This window comes from Sarcophilus harrisii, chromosome 5 (assembly GCF_902635505.1).
Source record: "Sarcophilus harrisii chromosome 5, mSarHar1.11, whole genome shotgun sequence".
In the NCBI taxonomy this organism is placed as follows: domain Eukaryota; kingdom Metazoa; phylum Chordata; class Mammalia; order Dasyuromorphia; family Dasyuridae; genus Sarcophilus; species Sarcophilus harrisii.
The window spans coordinates 190,450,248-190,469,077 of NC_045430.1; the positions used below are offsets into that span (position 1 = coordinate 190,450,248).

Genomic DNA, 18,830 nt, shown 5'->3' on the forward strand with positions numbered 1-18,830 from the left:
TGTACTTTTTGAAGGGAGTAGGAAGAGTCATATGTAGTGCTGGGTTCCTCCAAGAAAAGAACCTTTTAGCTACATTAGGACAGTTGGAATGATGAAGGCAAGATCAGGGATGAGGAATAAGGACTAGACCTGTGAGTTCATTGGGAAAGGGAACTCTCAGGTGAGAAAACAGTGCAGGTCAGCAGCTTTTCTGAGACCTAGTCTTAAGAGTTGCTCAAGACACTGAAATACTCAGTAACTTTCCCACAATCCCACAGCCAGTATGTCAGTCAGAAGGGAGACTTGAACACAAGAATTCCTGATTTTGAATCTAGCTCTCTAGCCATCGAAAGGGACAGGGCATTTTTTTTAAAGTATATGTATAAATATGTGCATGTATATGTACATATATGTATATATGAATAAATTGTTTTTAGAGAGGAATGTGTATCTGGTTTTATTTAGATGAGAAGAGTTTAGACCACTTTTTCTAGTGGGATCATAAAGCGTGTGTGTCTTGTGGAATCAGTTCATTTATTTCTAGCCACTCTCATATAAAGAAAGGCTTTGTTGCTGCAATGATCCCTCTTGAAATCCACGAAATCGTTTGAGGCAGAGCCAAGAGAGACTCACTTCTCTTTATTCTGCTATCTTGAGAAAATAATTTAAACTTTCTGGGCTTTCGTATCCTCATCTTTTAGATAATGGGGAAGGAGAGAAACTAGAAGATCCTGAGGTTCTTCATAGCTCCAAAATTCTGATTCTAAATTAATTTGTAAGGACTAAAAGAAAGATCATTTACCCTTAGCTAGTATCTTTGTGGCATTGAATTGTTAACATGATGTTTTTTTCTTGACTAGAACAACAGTATTGAAAAAGAGAAATAAAGTTTGGGGTTTCTGTGTTTTTCATTGATTTGAACCCTTTTTAGGGTTGTTCTAAGCCAGAGCCCATTTTCCAACTGTGTCATTTCTACAATGTCTGTACTACTAGGGAATATTTCTCTTTTCCCTAAAATCATGCTTCCTTTCTTTTTTTTTCCCTCCAAGATTTCTGTCAGTATTTATCAAGCTTCTGTCCCCTCTTTGGTTTCTCCTAATTTTCTGTTGTCCCTCTCGTCCCTGTCTCCTCCATAATTACCATTTAGGTTTTTAAACTATTTGCTTCCCAAGAGTTACTAAGTCATTTAGTGATTTCCCAGAAACACTTCCTTCTGAGATCCATGCTTCCAGCCTAACTTCATATAAATCTAATACCTGGCTTATCTGCTGACTGCATATATCTTTGTCTAGTCCAATAACTACAGATGGGTGACCCTAAAGAAGAGGAGACTTGGGGTGGGTGAAAGTTATTGTTTGTGTCATTTTCATGTACTTTTGTTCCCTCAGGGAAACAGCATCCATTGCATCTGAATAATTGATAGCAGAAAAGATAAAATGGATCTGGGCTTTCAAGAGTTTTTTTTTTTTTTTTTTTAAAATCTGGTGGTTTTATGTTTGAAGATGTAATATAGCTTGAAGACTAGGAAATAAACATTAGATCGATTCACTTAGATTTCTTATCTTTTCTCCATTCCTTAAGGAATTTGATATTTGATGCCTAAACCTTTTTGTCAAAAACCCATTGGGTTTGGTAGATTTAATAACCACTTAGTTTGGGGTGAAGTATTAGACTCAAACATTGAATTTTGGAAGGAAGCTAGAAAATTTTTTTTAAAATTTGGGTGAGAAAGGCATGGAACACAGCCTGCCCAGTGGCATAAGGATGAAGAGAGAGCTACAATCTCTTGTCTGAGGAATAGCAAGCAGCCAGTTGGGTTGAACCCCAAAGAATGCCTAAAGGGGAGCATAATCTCAGGTGTCAGAGTGAAGGGCATTACATGCTAACCCTAGTGCCATAAAATCATACTCTAGAGCTGAAAGAATACCTCAGAAATTATCTAATCCAATCGCTTTGCAACAGCTGTGGAACTTAGGCCCAGGGACATCAGGTGACTTTCTTAGGTGATATAGCCAGTTAGCACCAGAAGCCAGTCCTCCTAACTCCAGAGCTTCTTCAGTTGGACCAAGATGAATTTGGCTCTAGAGACCCTAAGGAACCACTGAACTAACTTATTGGTGGAAAAACAACATGGTCAAAGGTTTCCTTAAGGAAATTCCACTTTGGTAGCTCTGTGGAGAATGAATTGAAGGGCAGTTTTGACAAATCTATTGTAATAATGAGAAGGTAGGAAGTTACTTGCTAGTAGCATGACCACAGACAAATCATGTATTCTCTCTAAGACTATAATGACATCTATGAAATGGGGGCATTTAGATTGTTCACCTCCCAAGTGTTATAAGAAAAATGTTTTGTAAATCCTGAAGCACAACAAATGTGATTTAACATTTTTATTCTAGGTGAAAGCACTCATAGACTATGAAGGACTAATTTTTTTTTAATATTTCTTAGCAATGCTTAGATGAACACCTGATTTCATTTAGAGTAAAAACTATCTTTTGATACCTTTTAGTGTTAACTAACACTAAAGTAAACAGTTTAAACACTAAATAACAATTAGTGTTGTTGAAACCTAGGTTTATATCAAGAAGTAAAAAATAGGGAACAAGGATGTTGTCTGTTTTGTTGTCTTTTATTTTTCACAACTCTTCATTTCAATATAATTGATGTTAAAATCCTGAAGTCAGGAGGACCTGAGTTCAAATTTGGCCTCAAACATTTAATACTTCCTAGCTGTGTGACCCTTTTGGGTTATTTTAGGAGCTCAGAACATGAATGGAGACAGTATTACTACTTTGAATAAAAAAACTAATCCTTGTTGTGCATAGTCATGTTTTCTCAGATAGGCTTTGTGTCTTGAAATGCTCAATGGCCATAGGCCTTCTTTGACTACCAGATATGTTTGGGAATTTTCTATCTTTGGCTTCTGTATACTCAAGCCTTAGTTCTATCTTGAGTCTGTTCCTTTATAGCACAGTAAATTCCTTATTAGTTATTTCTGTAAGTTTCTAAGCTTGTTTTTTGTTGTTGTTGTTGTTTTTTTACTTCAATAGAAGTCAAAAAATGAGAGACCCTCATGTGTGTCCTGAAGGTTCTGAGTACCTCCAAGCCAGCCGGTGTACATTGCTTCTTCCTGAGGTAAGAGTTCAGAGGTAGCAGGCTTGTACCATCTGTCTTTTTACTTCCCTACAGCAACATTTATAATGGAATCAGCATCAGATTGGAACTGGAAGACCTGGATTCAAATTCCAGTTCTGACATTCTAGCTATATGACCTCCTTAATATGCTCATCCATTAATGGTGAATAATAATATGTACGCTCCTTACTTAACAGGGTGGTGGCAGTTTTTTTTTTTTAATTGACTTGGCTCTTTTTTTTGTTTTGTTTTTCTGAGGCATTCTATAAAAGTTCTCATTCTCATTCCTCCATGTAAAACACATTGGGGTGATTTCAGAGATGCTAACCTCCAACACTAAAGATCCAATATTCTGCCTCACAGGGTACAAGGAAAAAACACTTCCAAGGCCAGGATTTGATATTTGCTTCCCAGAGGTTTTTTTTGTTTGTTTGTTTGTTTTTTAACATTTTCAGGTTAATAATTTTGTACAAGAAGACTTGAATAAAATGAAAATGCATACTTGTGATTTGGGTGCATTGGATTTGTGTGTGCAAAACCTTTTTATTTTCAAAAATTATTTTTCATTTTGTAATGCTGTCAATATCTTCTTTGTTCTAAATTCTCCCCTTATCCATAAATCTGACAGATAAGCTATTCCATGTTCTTTTAATTTGTTAATGGTATCACCCTTTAGGTATAAATCGTGTATCCATTTTGACCTTATCTTGGTAAAAGACATGAAATGTTGGTCTGTACATAGTTTTTGCCAAACTGTTTTCCAGTTTTCCCAGCAGTTTTTGTCAAATACTGAGTTCCAAAAAGCTTTGATCTTTGAGTTTATCATACACTAGATTATAGTTATTTACTATAATGTAATTTGTACCTTATCTGTTCTACTGATCACCACTATTTTTTAGCCAGTATCAAATTGTTTTGATAATTACTGTTTTATAATACAATTTGAGATCTGGCATGGCTTAGATGATCTTCTACATTTTTTATTGATTCCCCTGATATTCTTGAGCTTTTGTTCTTTTGGATGAATTTTGTCATTTAATTTTTTCCTAGTTCTATAAAAGAATGTTTTGATTGGTATGGTATTGAAGAATTGTCATTTTTATAATATTGGCTCAGCTTACCCATGAGCAATTAATATTTTTCAGTTGTTTAGATTTAACTTTGTGTGAAAAATGTTTTATAGTTGTATTCATGATTGCTTGTTTGTCTTGACAGGTATACCCCCCAAGTATTTTATTTTGTCTACAGTTATTTTAAATGGAATTTCTCTTTCTATCTCTTGCTGCTGAACTATGTTGATAATATTCTAATTTCTTAAAATAGGCTTTCTTGACCTTTTCCTTATGATGACAACTTATGATGTTTCTAATTGTAAAAACACAGACTAATAGGTAAAGATGTCCCTTTTACCAAGTAACATGCGAAAATAATTACTTGAGGTCACATAAAGACTTCCATTATAATTCTCTATTGGAAACAACAAAATGTACCTGTCATTAACTCTGAAAGCCTTCTAATTCATCCATTTCCTAGCCCATTTTTGCCTAGGACTTGCCTCAAAATCTGAAACCCAAGATTTTCATTCATCCTTCAGTAACAGCATTATATCTCTCTCAATTTGCTCACAGGCAATAACATCTTTCATCTGTATTCTATATGATTTCATTAAAATCAGCACTCCTTTCAACATGATATGCTTTAACTCATCTGTAACTTCTTTATCCAATACAAATTGTCCATGTTTTCCCTTCGGTCCTTCATGGAGGAAAGGATGGGTTACTGAGTTCCTATCCCTAGAATAGTTTTGATGTTGCCTGAACACCACTGGAATGTAGCTCTCACTCTGATTATAAAATTTTTGTCGAGTCATTTTTCAGTCCCATCTGAATCTTCATGACTCCATTTTCTTAGCAAAGATACTGGAGTGGGTTGCCATTTCTTCCTCCAATTCATTGTACAGATGAGGAAACCGAGGCAAATGGGATTAAGTAGTTTGCCCAGGATCACAGAGCTAGTAAGTGCCAGAGATCAGATTGGAACTCAGAAAGATGAGTCTTCCTGACTCCAGGCCCAGGGCTCTATCTGCTGAGCCCTTTGGTTGCTCCCATTTTATGATTAACCTCTCTTTCTAGTCATAGTTTTATCTAGTGATTAATTACACTGCTTTTTTGCATGATTTTCATTGGTAATTAATAGCAGCTTACTTAAACCTATCATCTATATTTCCCTTGCCCTTACTCAGAACTTTCTTAGAAGGCAGCTAAGCTTCCATAACTAGCCATATAGCTTCACCACTGACAAGGGCCTGTGTTTCCGAAAGAATCTCAGAATCATTGAAAGCATACTCTGTGCCCCAAAGGAGTCTTTACCTCCCTCATCTGCTTTATCTTATTAGTTCTGAGTGGTATTCAGTCCTGCTTGTTCAGTATATCTGCTAACGGGATAGAGTTAGAGACTGACCATATAATTTGCCTCATGGTTTTAACAAGTAATTCTCATCTCCTTTTTCTATGTGAATAGAATTTTTTTTTTTGAATAATTGATCTAATGCAACAGCTTGATGCACTTAGCATAATGTCATCTACAAAAAAGGAACTGTAGCATCAGTGGGGATGCCCTCTTCCATTTGTGCTTTCCACTGGGCATCTCCATGGTGGGGGCAAACGTAAGCATGTCTCCCTGTTGTAAGCCTCACCTGCTGCTAATAACCAAAGGGTCACTGAACAGTTTGCCAGCTAACATCTCTTAGAAGTCTTGTAAGATCCTGACTTGTGTGTGGGATATCCCTTGGGAGAAATCCACGAATAAATCAGTGCCAACAGCTATGGGAACCGTTAAGGTTGGAGCTGCTTGAGTTTCAAGTCAGTCTCATGTTAGGATGTGTTCAGGATGTTGCGCTGCATCTGTTCCAGTTGTATGCTGCGCCATTGGTAGTGTGTGGTACCGTGGCCGCTGAGTTCTCCGCTCTGGGCTTCTTCTTCCCTATAGGGAACAGGTGGGTCCTTCAGCATCGACAGCGAGGAGTACGAAGCCATGCACGTGGAGGTGACGCTGCTGCCCAAGAAACTCCACTTCTTCTGTGACCCGCGACAGAGAGAGAAGATGCTGCAGGGGCCTGGGCAGTGAGCACAAATGGGCACTCTTCTCGGAGCAGGGGGCCCTGCAGGAAGGTGGGGCTGTGCTCTGCTAATACCTTTGGGGCAAGGGGGGCCCCCCTCTCTCTTTGTTGTCTGGGGGGCTGCTGCTTATGAAAAGTGCCCCTGTGCCACTCGGAGCATCCCAGCATGTCCTATTCACTACCTGTCGTGTAGCCAGCTTCCATTAAAGTGTGCTTCAGTTTTTGTCTCAATAGTCTACCCTCTTGGATGTTGGTTTCCCCTGGTGTGGATCCTGACTTTCAAGGAGTTTCTTATACTGCCAAACAGCACATCTTGAAATGGAAAAAGGTGGGAGCGTCTATTAGCCCCCACCCCAAAGTGTGCTCCTCTGCTGTGTCAGCATAACAAGGCAATGACAGCGGAATGGAAGCTTGGTCAGGTCCTCTTCAGCTGGAAAGGGTTGAGTGTGAGCTTGGTCGCAGACTCCGCTTCTACTCTTTAGGACCATTGTGGTCACCCGAGTCCGAAGGTTCATCCGCAGCTTGAATGCAAAGGATAACTACTTCTGGTCACCCCAGTAGGGCTTAGTCCTAGAGGGGTTTTCACTTAGAGGGAATATCTACACAGATAAAATTATAGTTCCTTCAAGTATTAAAGCCACTCATTCCCTATCATCCTTTAGGGCATCTCTCTTTTCTCAAGGCTTTTTCTGTCCCCAGCACCTTCTGAGGAGAGGCCCCTGTTGGCAGGCCCTCATTTTCATTTCTCTTGACTTGGCCCTGACATTATGATGCACCTGATTTTAAATGAATATAAACATAATTCAGGAAAGAAAAAACAAAGTCCTGAAGGAGAGTCTTCCCTGAGAATTGTTTCCTTGCCATCCTTTCACTCATTACCTCATAAAAAAAAAAAAAACCCAGACACACATCTCCCCCAGCTTAATTTGTGCTTAATGTACACTTCTATGTTCTCCTTGTACCTTCTATCTTCTCAAGTAGGATCTTCTATATATTCTACATATTATACTAGCCCTCTAATTTTGAGTAAGTTCAATTTTATTTAGAGAAAATCTCAAACTCCTCTTCCCCTCAATTCCTGCCCAGTGAGAAATGATCAACTTGTAAAAAAGGAGTAGTTTTTAGTTTTAGAGAGATGGACCCCCAAATTTGGAATCAGAAGAGTAGGTTGCAAATCCTGCCCATTTTAATAGCTTCTGAACTGTGGATGTATTAACTGAGCTTTTATCTGTTTCAGTTTGCTCATCTGTAAAATAAGAAATATTTGTACCACCTGCCTTTTGGGGCATTTTGAAAATCAGCTGATATAATGTCTATAAAATACTGCATATAAAGAGCCATTTAAATGGCAATTCTCCCCCCCCCTTTTTTTTTTTTGCAACATATAGGGTGCTTTCTCTAAGAGCCTGTTTTCTATAACAGAGCTTGTAAACAGCAAAATCCATTTTTCCTTCAAAATCTGTATTCCCTTCCCTCCATCTTTTGACTTCCTTTTGTGAAAGAGTAGTTAGCAGTTTCCTGTGCTATTTTTTTTCTCATTTCTTTAATCCTTTCCCCAAATTGTACATTTGGATTGATGTTGGAGAAAGGATGTATTGAACAAAATTAATATTACATACTGCCACCATCCATTTTTGTTTTTAATGTTAACATTTTAAAGTCGAAGTACATGAGGGTTTTTGTTGTCTAGTTCTGGCTTTTATTTATTTGTTTGTTTTTAATATATTGCACATCTTTGTTTTGCTGGTGATAGTATAAGGACAACTCTTCCTGTATGAGTTTGCTCTATTTCTCTACCTTTCTCCATGCTATATACTACCTTATAAAGAAACAGAATACCTCTATAGGGATAGCACTGGACAGCAAGAAGTCTGGTATCAAAATTGTTTTTAGAACAGCATGTTTCTACAAATATGTTGATGGTGGTTTGTTTTGACAAGATGGGAAAGAAGGAACAGAATGGCTTTTCTATTTATTCCAAAATTGTTTATAATAGTAAATGGTCTCAGGCACAATACTGTCCCTTATCCAAGGGAAAAAAAAAAACAAATTAGAATGAAATAAAATCTAACCTTTTATCATTTACCAATTTTAGAAAATGGATTATTACATTAGAATAAACTTTTTAACAAATGACAGGCTCTGTGACCCTGGATGAATGACTTAATTTTTCAGTACTGGATGCCAGTGTTGTCAAACTCAAGTAGAAACTAGATCACTACATTATACATGAGGATCTCTGTAAGCTGCATATAGACTTTAAAAAGCACATATTAACATCATATATTCTATTGTGTTTTTATTTATTTCATTAACTATTTCCCAAGTTACATTTTTATCTGGTGCAGCATATTTGATATTTGATACTGCTACAGGTAAACATCAAGACAGGGATTCTTTACTCTTTTTATGTAATGCATCCCTTTGGTATTCTAGTGAAGTAATATTCTGTTTACTTGCCTGTATTCATAATTGAAAAGACTCAATTTCAATTATAGTGAAAATAAGGATATTGGGTTTTTTATCCCATCTAAGTTCACTACCCTCTGAAATATGATTTGTAAACCTCAAATTAAGAATCCACAAAATAAGTTACAGAAATCTTGATAGGCATTGGCAAAGGAAGTTTCTTATACCAACAGTCACAGTTTCCGTACCTGCCTGTGGAATAGGTGTTTGGTCTTAATTGCATCCTTTATTCATGGAGATAGAACATTCAACTGAAGTGGGATAGTGAATCTTTTCTTCAGAATGAACTTGTAAATTTAATCTCTCTTCTTGAACTCTCAAGGATGGCTGTTGTTCCAAGAGAATGGTACACCTCTAGGAGCAGCAATCTTTCAGGCATCACCTGGGTACAAGCATGGCGCTGTAGTCCAGACAAGCTTCACAACCCAACATGGGCTCAGGCAGAGCAAGCCCTCAGCACCAGCCAAAAGCTCTGCACAGTCAAAGGGAGTGGAACGTAACAGCCACAGAGTGATTACAACCCATGTGTTCATGTTAAAATGTAACTTTAATTGTAAAAACTATTTTCTGTAACTATGGTCATATCAACCTCTGTAGCCCATTTGACTCAGATCTATACAAATATGATAAAAACTATACAGCAACCATTTGTACAACAGAACAAATTCAAGTGCCATTTTTGTCTTATTAGGATTAATCCTTCCTTGGGCCTTTGGAATTGTAACAGCTAAGGGGTTAGTAGGTTTGCAAGCAGTCACTGGAGTAATATTCACCCTATTGATTTCATGGTTTCATATGCAGTAGGTAAAGACTTTTCAGGGAAAAGGGATTTTGGAGAAGGGGAGGGAGGGAGAAGACTTCAGGTTTTTGTTATTGCTAGTACAGGTTAAAGAACCATGACATTAATAATTCGATGTGCTTTCCACCTTGAAGATGTTCAGGAGGCTGCACTCATCATATGGCAAGAATCGGATTATATTCAGGTATACCAGTTGTTTTTTTCAAATTTAACATTTCTAGGATGACCAAAGATTAATCTAAATGAAGAGAATAAACCTAATCTTGGTAGGATTTTTTGATTCTCCCTCTCCTGTGCTGCTCTCCTTTCCTTCCATCAGAGCAAAGGTATACCATTTTTTCAGTATTGTATCAACAATTGTACTGTATTGTAAACCCAGGGAGCAGTTTATTAATAGGGGCTGATTGATCAGAAATATGCAGCTTTACTACTTTCTAAGAAAATGGATTTTTTTGCATTTGGTTTAAATAACGTGTCTCCTTCAGGAATAACTAAATCTTATTTCCTGAAAAGACAATATTTATATTTAATGACAATTCCCATCCCTCTGCTAAGATGTCTAAATCATATTTCTGTGGCTTTTTAGGCTAGGTCTCCTTGATATAATGTAATTGTCTTTATCCAGCATTGCATTGTAGTTTTGAAATATTTTTCTATCAGTAAGCAACTAAATAACTTTTCCTTTTTTATAAGGAAAAAAGATCAATTTGCAGGATTTTCTAATGACAACTTTTAAGGACATGCTGAAAAACAAGGATTCCATTCCCTTTCAACTTTCTGGCAGTCAAGTCAAACTGTGGTAGCATCCATTTTTAATATGAAAAAGTCCTACAGGTCATCATAAAAGATGAATAGGGACTACAAAAGTAAGGGGGCTACTTTCTGCAGTCATAGTTCAGGGCAGGGGATGGGGAAGTCGTATCTTTTGCCACCCAAATCAAGGGATTCTTGATCTTATCAGTCAAGTGCAAAGACAGATCTTAGTGATAAGATACTAATGGCCTACATCTTTAGGTCTACCCAGTTTTTTTTTTGTTTTTTTTTTTTGCTTTTGCTGCTATCAAGCATCAGACCTTAGGAGAACACTGATTCTTCATGCCCCTAAGTTCTTACCGGCATGAGCTATTTATCTATTGGAATTGGGCAAGACTGCTGACATCTGTAACTTGTGCCTACTACAGTGTAAGTTTTTAACCTTATCTTGGAGTATCACTGCATTAAAAGGGTCAATTTAGTTGTTGCTCTTCACAGGAGGTTCTCCCAAAATACTACTTTAAAGGCAATCTCATGGTTCTATTTTAAAGGATTTATCTAGTTTGTTAATATTTTGAACATCTTCAATTCCTATAAGCTTCTGTTAAGCTTGTTCTACTAAAAACAAGGCGGCAGTAAAGTTTTAAATTTCTCTTCATCCTTCCACTGCTCAGGTTAAAATGCAGTGGATCAATAGATATTTTGGTATGGGAATTTTCACACCAGTTTTTTTTTTTTTTAAACATATTTTGGTCCCAAATTTTGCTTTATTTTAACAAAGGGAAGAACAGTAAATTACATATGCAAGTAAGTGCCACACATTCTACCTAGCAAATTCCTCATTCCTTTTAATCTCTTAACCTGCTTCCCCTTTTCCCTTCCCCCAAAATGGGAATGAAAAACATTTATGATGCTTTGATGGCCGATGCCCTATAAGAGCAAATTATTTTCAATTTCAAGTCGGTGACTATTTACTATGGCTCAGTAGGGTACAAAACCCCTGGTCCAGTATTGCAAAACAAGAATCACCCACTAGGGAGAAGGAATGCTTCAGGTCTAACAAGATCAGAAAGCTCATGTCAGATTTTAATCCCGTCTCCTTTCCATATAGCACTACCTAACACTCTAATGCTCTTTGCAACATAAGCTTAGACTTTAAAACAAAGAGTCTACAGCATGGCTTGTGCTGGCTAATGCCTGTGAAGTAGTTCTGACATCCTGTGTACCTAAGTGAGGACCTTTCCACCATGAGGCCCTTCATTTCCAGTCTGCTCCAAGAGAATTGATGATGATGATTAGGCCTGGGTACTTTTACTCTGAAGGGATTAGAGGGGAAAAGCTTTACCTGCTGGTATAAGAAAAAAATTAGTGAATAATGACAGAAAGGACTGGATTGCACCTCAGGTTGAATATATATTCCCAAAGGTCTTTTTAAGCCTTAGATCCTATGAGTGTGGGGGCATTTTAGACAGTGGAGTAATAGTGGCAAAAAAAGAAGGCCCAGGATGTTCCAAAGAAGAAATTTGATTTTTTTTTCCTTTATAAATACTTCTATCACTGGAATGCTGGCTACTGCCCCCAACAAAAAAGAAATTGATCAAGTCTACTGGCAATACTTAGAAGTCCATACTTATTTGTTTACTAAAAAAAAGTTATGCCCTAAAAATGGAGAATGTATTTGTATTACCATCAAGTATATCTACATTTCACAGTACTTACTTATTTCACATCCTTTAAAAGCCAGGCTGAGCAAACACTTCTAAAGAAAACAGAAGCTTTTGTCAACCATGATGGTAAAAAATACAATTCATTATTTCCTCACTGTTGATCCCAACTATGGGCAATTCACCTGGTGATCACGGGCACATATATCTATTTTTAAATAGCATAATGAGAGAAAGAAAAGGGAGAAAGCACTTTCCACTAAGAGCCCGAGTGATGAGACAAACTGAGACCCAATAGAAAGAATAGTTTCTACATCACTACTCCAATGGGCCTACATAGTGAAAGGTCTCATTGTAGCTCACAGGAGCAGGCTGCTAATTGCAGCTAATTTAACAATTCCCTCCCTTCTTCCTCCAAGTTAACAGGAGGGCAGTCACTCACTACTTAGAACATGACTATGAAAAACATCCATACAAAAAGTTTTGTGGGAACTTGGATGCTTCTGTAACTCATGTTCAGTGGTTTCTTGACCACTACACCCTGAGAGAAGGCACTGTTGAGATTCCTTCCTATCTAGGAAGGGAATAAATTAAGCTTCTCTGTCCCTAGCTTCAATTACAAGAATCAAGAATTCCATAAATGGCCCTTCATGTTAAAAATAAAGAGGACTTTTAAAAGAGATCACATCCATTTCCTTAGCTTTGTTTAATGTAATACTCTGACCAACTGAGCTACTCAGCCCAAATACAGATTCTGTCACAGAAAGTCTGCTAGAACCTTTTGAAGAGTTTATCCTCCTTAGTTACATGCCACTTGTCTGTTATAAAACTTGCTTTTTAAACCCAGTTATAGATCGTCCTGAATGGAAATTAAATGGTAGGAACATTTTTGACAATGGGCATGGTAGTCAAGTCTTGCCCCCATTCAAACTCTACAGCCTGAGTTATATAGAATAAAGAACGGAGAGAAAGGGGAATGAATGGCCTTATAGCATCCTGAGAAAGGTTTCACGGCTTCATTCAAGTCTTGCCAAGTTTACTGTGATGTTCATACCAGTTTACAGTAGTACTTAGATTGAGAAGCATACTTGTGTCCTACCCTACAGTCACTTCCAAAGAGGAAATCATGAGATCAGAGGATCAAAGTCCTAAAATGTATCTAGAGACTTAGAGAGGGTATCTGGTCCCTTGCCTTTGGGCATCTGGACAGATGGTTGTCTTTGCACACAACCAGTTAAAAGAGATTCTTTGATCTTCCCAAAGTCTATTCCAATGTTTTAGAAAAGCAGACCTCCCATAACCTATCCTGGTAACTGATTTTCCATTCGATCTCATCCCTGAGTTACTCTAGAAGATCTCATTAAGAAATCACCTTTCTCTCTCCCTTCCCAAGATCAGACCAGGCCCAAAAACCGGAGCAGCTTTGGGGTAAAAGTTCTATCAGAGCCAGAATACAAAACCAAGGTCATTCAGTTTGGGGAATAGAGAAAGGGAAAAAAGGAAAATGTAAAAATTACATTTGTTGGAAAGTATAAATAATATTCTTTCTTATAAACTTGTTAAATAAAAATGGAATCCTTTAGGAACCAGTGGGGTGAACTCCAGGGACACTTCTCTTCACATAAGGGAATCATACCCTTTCTATGGGCAGCAAGGATTATCAATGACTAGCATCACATCAATGCCATATGCTTCCAGCAGGTCCATAAGAAAGCTTCTGTCCCCTTGGGGATCCAGGCCCATACCCCGGGCATGCTCTGCTGTCAGGGTCTTATCTTGGCTTGCGGAGACCTCCAGCAAAGTCTGGAATATCCTATTGTTCTGCTCCAGAAAAAACCTGCAATGCCCAAATTATAATATGAGAAATGGAACAAAAGTTCACCCAGATCATCATTAGAAAACCTAAATATGAGAAAAACCATTGAGTACTTCTGTTTTCAAAGTATTTTAAAGCATTTACTTTTTTAAAAGGCAAAAGGGACATTACTTTGTCCTGGAGAGAGAGCTTTAAATTGAAAGTAAAAGAGAAGGGAAGAAAAACTTCACTTGAGCAAGGCCAAATTTGAAGAAGGTTAACGGATGAGTTACATAAGATGAACAGTGATGGAATGATCCAAGAACTCATTGGAAACAGTGTCCAAAAAAGGGTAGTAATCTTTTAAGGAAGAGTAGAAAGGAGGGAAATAATGAATTAAAATCCTTAGCTTTCTTCAAAAATTGGCTTAAAGGTATCTTCTTGAAGCTCTCACTAATCCCCTTAGTTGTTAATGCCCTCTCCTAACCTATGATAACCTTACATTTACTTATTTTTCTGTATATTAGATGCGCCTAATACAGGAGTTTCTAACCATTTTTTGTGCCGAGTTCTCTCAATGAGATGAAGTCTATGAACTTCTTGGCCCTACCTTCATAACTGAAGAAAATGCTGAATTTCATTTAATGAAAATTAAGTGTAAATTTTTTCAAAAATTTTTATAAATGCCTCCCTCTTAAATCTATCCATGAATCCTTTGGGCGTTCAAGAATTCCAGGTTAAAAACCCTGGCCTAGGGGCAGCTAGGTAGTACGGTGGGTAGAGCACCAGCCCTGAAGTCAGGAGGACTTGAATTCAAATTTGACCTCAGACGCTCAACACTTCCTAGCTGTGTGATCTGGGGCAAGTCACTTCAACTCCAATTGTCTGAGAAAAAAAAAAAAGAAAGAAAAAACCCTGGCCTACAATGTAAGCCCTTCAAAAGGAAGGACTTTTGTTTTTCCAGTACATAGCATGATGCCTTAGACACAGAGATAGAGCTGTGCTTTTTTCATACATGAAGTCTTAGGTAAGGAAACTTGGATTTCAGTCCAATGCAGATTGAAACCGTCTTTAAACAATCTATATTTGAAAGAATGTTTAATAAGAATAGCCACTAATGGTTTAACTTATAGATGGTATTGCTAATGTTTCGATTAGAACCCTACCCACTGAATCACTAAACTGCCTCTATTTTAACCCATTGCTAACATTTGAAAAATATAACATTTTTTCAGAATGGCAAAAAACTGAACCCAAGAAGGTGGTATCAGTCAGGAAATGGCTGCACAAACTGAAGCATGAATATAGTGGAATGCTATTGTATCATAACAAAAAGACAACAGTGGTGGAGTCTGAGGAGAATTGAGAGACCTATTTACATTATTAACCCAAGCCTATAAAACGAACACCCCCAACTCACAGAACAAAGAGGTCTTCTTCACATGGGTTGCAGTCCTCACCCACCTCCTGAGAGTACAGCAACATCTGCCTGTTTTAGAGAAGAATGTAATCAAGGATTTGCACAGCAGACTGCCTGGAAACTCAGGCCTGTCATCCCGGGCTCCCTGCCCAAACTAGGCAGAGCCAGGCCACTTCCTACTCTTGTCACAGTTTAGGTTTGCAGGGAGGCCCCGCTAATGCACTTCTCCTACTTGTGCTAGCAAGGTAGGGCATTCTGGCTGTGGACCCGTGGAAAGTACCTCGTGGGTAATGAGGGGACAGCGTCACAGAAGGAGTATGCCTGCTGCCTCTGGGGGAGGCTCTTCCTTTATTTCCCTTCATCTAAGTATTACAGAGCTAGTTCTGAGCGGGCACTCCCACAGAGCAGGTAGGGCAGAAAACCTGTATATTTTCTGTTTACAAAATGAAGGGTCTTCTCTTTTTCCCCCCTCGCGAATTTCCCTTGGAGCCTCCTGATCTGGTTCCTAACTCTCTAGACATGCCCCTACCTCTATACTCCTGGGCTTTTACTGTTCAGTCCCACAAGCACAAAGGTTTGGTCCTGGCCTTACTGTTAATTTTTATTAGACCTACACATGCAAGTTTCTGCAGCCCCGTGAGTATGCCCTTTTAACTTCCATTGAGTTTAAAGGAGCGGCTATCAGGCAGGCTTCCCAAAGTAGCCCATGACACCTTGGTTATAAACAAGGGTCAATTTCCTTTTTTGTCTCCATTGTCCAGGAGCACTACACTAAAAGGTGCTTTCCTTCCCTTTCCTTCTGGAATAAGAACACTGGGAGGAGTCCTGGACTGAACAGCAGGGCAGTGGAACCACCTATGTCCCTTGTAGTTCCCCAAACAGGCTCCCCATTACCTCTGCTCGTTAAGCCTCCGGTATTTTTCTTTATCAGCACTGTTGAGCTTAAGCAGCGGCTGCAGGTGTTCATGGTGTGTCTTCACATTCTGGTTGTCCACATAAACATCATACAAGTCATGCTTCTCTTCAAAAATCTTCTCTGTTGTACCTGTAGGCGCCAAGGTCAAGAATCAGGAAACCCTGCTGTGGTTTCATCAGGGAATTCTGTAACAGTTTCCAAGTCATCCAAGAATAAGCACTTGATCAATTGAGAAAACAGTATGGAGTCGGTACGTAAATGTTTGTTCCTCCCACCCAGGAAGATAGGCTCCAGAAAAAGAATTAGGGAGTCAATAAACGGTTTTTAAAGTCTGTGTGCCAAGCACAGGGGGATACAAAAAGAGCCAGGCTTCTTGTAGAAGGAGGGATTTTAGCTGGAATTTAAAGAAAGCCAGGGAGAGCAGTTGTGGGAGAACAGAAGGGCGGAAGGAAAAGGCCTTAGGCCAAGAAATGGTTTATCTTTGAATGTCAAATAAAGCATCTTGTGTTTGATGCTGTGGAATTCCCAAGTGCCTGAGTAGGGAAAGGGCCCTGTGACAAGATCAGACCTGCACATTAGGAAAATAGCTATAGAGACTGAATGGAAGATGGACTGAAGTGGGGAGAGAATTAGGCAAGCAGACTCACCAGCAGGCTGTTAGAGTCATCAGACCATGAGGTGATGAGGGCCACGAGAGCAGGAGTCATAATCAAAAGAAGTTGGCAAGAAATCAGCAACTTGGATTGGGGGAAGGAGGAGACAATGAGGGACTCAGAATGATCCTATGTTTCAGACCTGAAGATCTAGGAGGACTCTGGGGTGTCATCCTGCCATGTCAGGGAAGATGGAGGAGAAGGGCTTGGGAGGAAAGATTTCTGTTTATAGATAAAGAGTTTAAGATGACTACTGAACAGCCAGTTTGGAATGTTTGAAAGGCAGTGAGAGCTACGGGACTGAAAGGCTATGGAGAAAGAAGCAGAATAAGTAGATCTGAAAATGGTTGGCAATCTCTGGAAGCTGAGAGATCACCAAGTGTAACAGTAAAAAGGGAAAGAAGAGGGCACCCCTCAAAACTCCACAGGAGACCTACATAGATGGTGTGATCTGGCTGGAGGAGGAGGCAGCAAAGGAGACAGAAGGAGGGCTCAGACACAGAAGAACCAAGGAACAAGCCTGGGAATCGGCAACTTTAAAGAGAACAATTTGGGTGGGATGATAGGGGAGAAAGTGGAGGTGCCCGTTCTCATAGGCTTTTTGAGGAATATAACTATGAAGGACAGAAGAAAACAGTGGAAATGGAAGCATTGTGAGGATTTTTAGAACAGAGCAGAGATGGGTGTGTTTATATAGGCAGTAGAAAATGAGGCAGTAGACAGGAAGGACTGAAAATAAGTCGAAGGGAAATGACGGGAAGGGAACAACCTATTGGAGGAGATAGCAGAGTTAAACTTGGTCAGGAGAAGAAAGTAGAAGGCAAGAGGGAGATGGAAGCTCTCAGGCAAGAGTGGGGGAGAAGAAAAGATTTGGAAGATGTGCAGAAAGTGAGCTGAAAAGGGATGTAGAGTAGGACTGCTCAGCAGCACTAAGGACCCAAGTGAATTTATGGTGGACTCATAAGATTGGTTGTCTTTGCCCACAAGGCTCTCCATATCCTAATTGGGGTATTGGGTTGGCAGTAGGAGGCAAAGGTGCTAGTGGTCCCTAGCACCTTTTCCTTGGGAGACACATGGGCTGAAAAGCCCTTCCAAAATCCAAGCATAAAGGAAAGAGAAATGCATATGAGAGTGAAGAGTAAGGGGTATCATACTCACATGCCACGTAAGACACTTCTATCTCTAGGCTCTCAATATCTGCCACGTTCACATAAAAAAAGGGTTTGGATTCAGGAATTGTTCCTCCTATGCCCGGCAGAGAGACATTGGCCAGGCAGCAGCAGCAATATACTATGGACAAGAAGAGAGAGATGCATTTTAGAAGTGACTGTCACTTATCCTCTCCCCCGGGGACCAAAAAAAAGCGTCCTTTAACTATGTTCTCTAGAGGTTCCAGAAAAGGTCTCATGCAAAATGAGGCTTAATGAGATCAAAAATAAGTATGGCCATTATTCTAGAAGTCTAAAATGCAATATTTCCATGTAAGATAGCATGCCAATGGAATGAGGAGTTTCCATGGGACATCTCAGTCATGGAGGCAGGGTTTAGGGTCAGTAGAAGCAAATTTAATTCTGATATTTATTTTTCCTTCTTAGCTTCCCTTTATCTCTTTCAATTATTTATAAGTAGTCCTACTTTAAACAAAACAAAACAAAACCATGTCCTAACTATAAAAGTTCTCTCCTCTTCCTCCTCTGGTTTCAAATTGGTATGACTAAAACCTTAATAAATATTATCCACAACTCGAGATATGTTGAGACTATTATATCTGATTTCAAATTCTGCCCAATTACAATCGTTTCTCACACTGCTTACTCCATTAAATTGAAAAGAAACCCCTCAAAACATGCAGTCTAATGAAATAAATTCAAATAATATGTATATTTTTAAAAATGTATCAAGTTCTGCATGTTAAGAATTAACTCTGTATGCCTCTGATATTACCTTTGAATTTCAGAGAAATTGACTTACCTAGGAGTCACAATTTCCTCATAAAGAAAAGACTGTTCTCATTGAGCTTTAATGTCCCAACTCTAAATCTTAGGAATAGTCTTAGAACTCATTTATAAAGTGAAGAGATCGGGTTCCTCTGAGTTTCCTTTTAGCTCTGTATTCTACCTCTGGCT

General features: G+C 38.7%; 2 protein-coding genes across 7 annotated transcripts in view; one reads left to right on the top strand and one right to left on the bottom strand.

Annotated features, from left to right (window-relative positions):
* The window catches only part of AGK (acylglycerol kinase), a 91,318-nt gene extending 81,079 nt beyond the window's left edge, over positions 1 to 10,239 (top strand). For 5 of the 6 annotated variants that reach the window (XM_012551082.3, XM_031939212.1, XM_023504927.2 and 2 more), the window contains 3 exons: positions 3,033 to 3,117; positions 6,106 to 6,287; positions 9,027 to 10,239. In XM_012551082.3, the coding sequence (XP_012406536.1) occupies positions 3,033 to 3,117; positions 6,106 to 6,243 (223 nt within the window). In that variant the 3' untranslated portion in view covers positions 6,244 to 6,287; positions 9,027 to 10,239. The remainder of the gene's footprint in view (positions 1 to 3,032; positions 3,118 to 6,105; positions 6,288 to 9,026) is intronic. The other variant, XM_031939214.1, reaches the window with a different exon arrangement.
* Positions 10,240 to 10,538: 299 nt separating this feature from the next.
* DENND11 (DENN domain containing 11) overlaps positions 10,539 to 18,830 on the bottom strand; it is a 46,176-nt gene continuing 37,884 nt past the window's right edge. The window contains exons 6-9 of the mRNA XM_012551070.3: positions 17,863 to 17,994; positions 16,030 to 16,180; positions 15,136 to 15,204; positions 10,539 to 13,757 (exon numbers count right to left, since the gene is read on the bottom strand). Coding sequence (XP_012406524.2) covers positions 13,562 to 13,757; positions 15,136 to 15,204; positions 16,030 to 16,180; positions 17,863 to 17,994 — 548 coding nt within the window. The 3' untranslated portion in view covers positions 10,539 to 13,561. The remainder of the gene's footprint in view (positions 13,758 to 15,135; positions 15,205 to 16,029; positions 16,181 to 17,862; positions 17,995 to 18,830) is intronic.